Consider the following 268-nt stretch of genomic DNA (forward strand, 5'->3'; position numbering starts at 1 on the left):
GCTGGGGCGGGGGTGGTGGTGGGACGCCCGGCTGTGGGGCTCTGCGGCAGCCTCCAAGCCTCCTTGCCTGCCCCCAGGTCTGCTACGCTGGGCGCTGCCAGAACCTTCTGGTCTACGGCAACAAGAACTGCTCAGCCAAGTGCAACAACCACGGGGTATGCTGTGGGATCGTCCTCGCCCAGAGCAGCCGTGGGGCCTGGGCTGCAGTCCCGGCCCCTGGGCTGTCTCCACCACCTTGATGCTTCCCGCCCTCATCTCAGGTGTGTAA

At 66.8% G+C, this 268-nt stretch overlaps 1 protein-coding gene across 1 annotated transcript in view; it reads left to right on the plus strand.

Annotated features, from left to right (window-relative positions):
- Positions 1-155, plus strand: part of ADAM8 (ADAM metallopeptidase domain 8) — a gene marked incomplete at both ends in the record, with an annotated part of 5,681 nt that extends 5,526 nt beyond the window's left edge. Inside the window, 1 exon segment of the mRNA XM_008942360.1 lies at positions 59-155. Within this exon segment, the coding sequence (XP_008940608.1) occupies positions 59-155 (97 nt within the window).
- Positions 156-268: the final 113 nt, after the last annotated feature.

Source organism: Merops nubicus, unplaced genomic scaffold, assembly GCF_000691845.1.
Source record: "Merops nubicus isolate BGI_N331 unplaced genomic scaffold, ASM69184v1 scaffold28066, whole genome shotgun sequence".
Classification (NCBI taxonomy): Eukaryota; Metazoa; Chordata; class Aves; order Coraciiformes; family Meropidae; genus Merops; species Merops nubicus.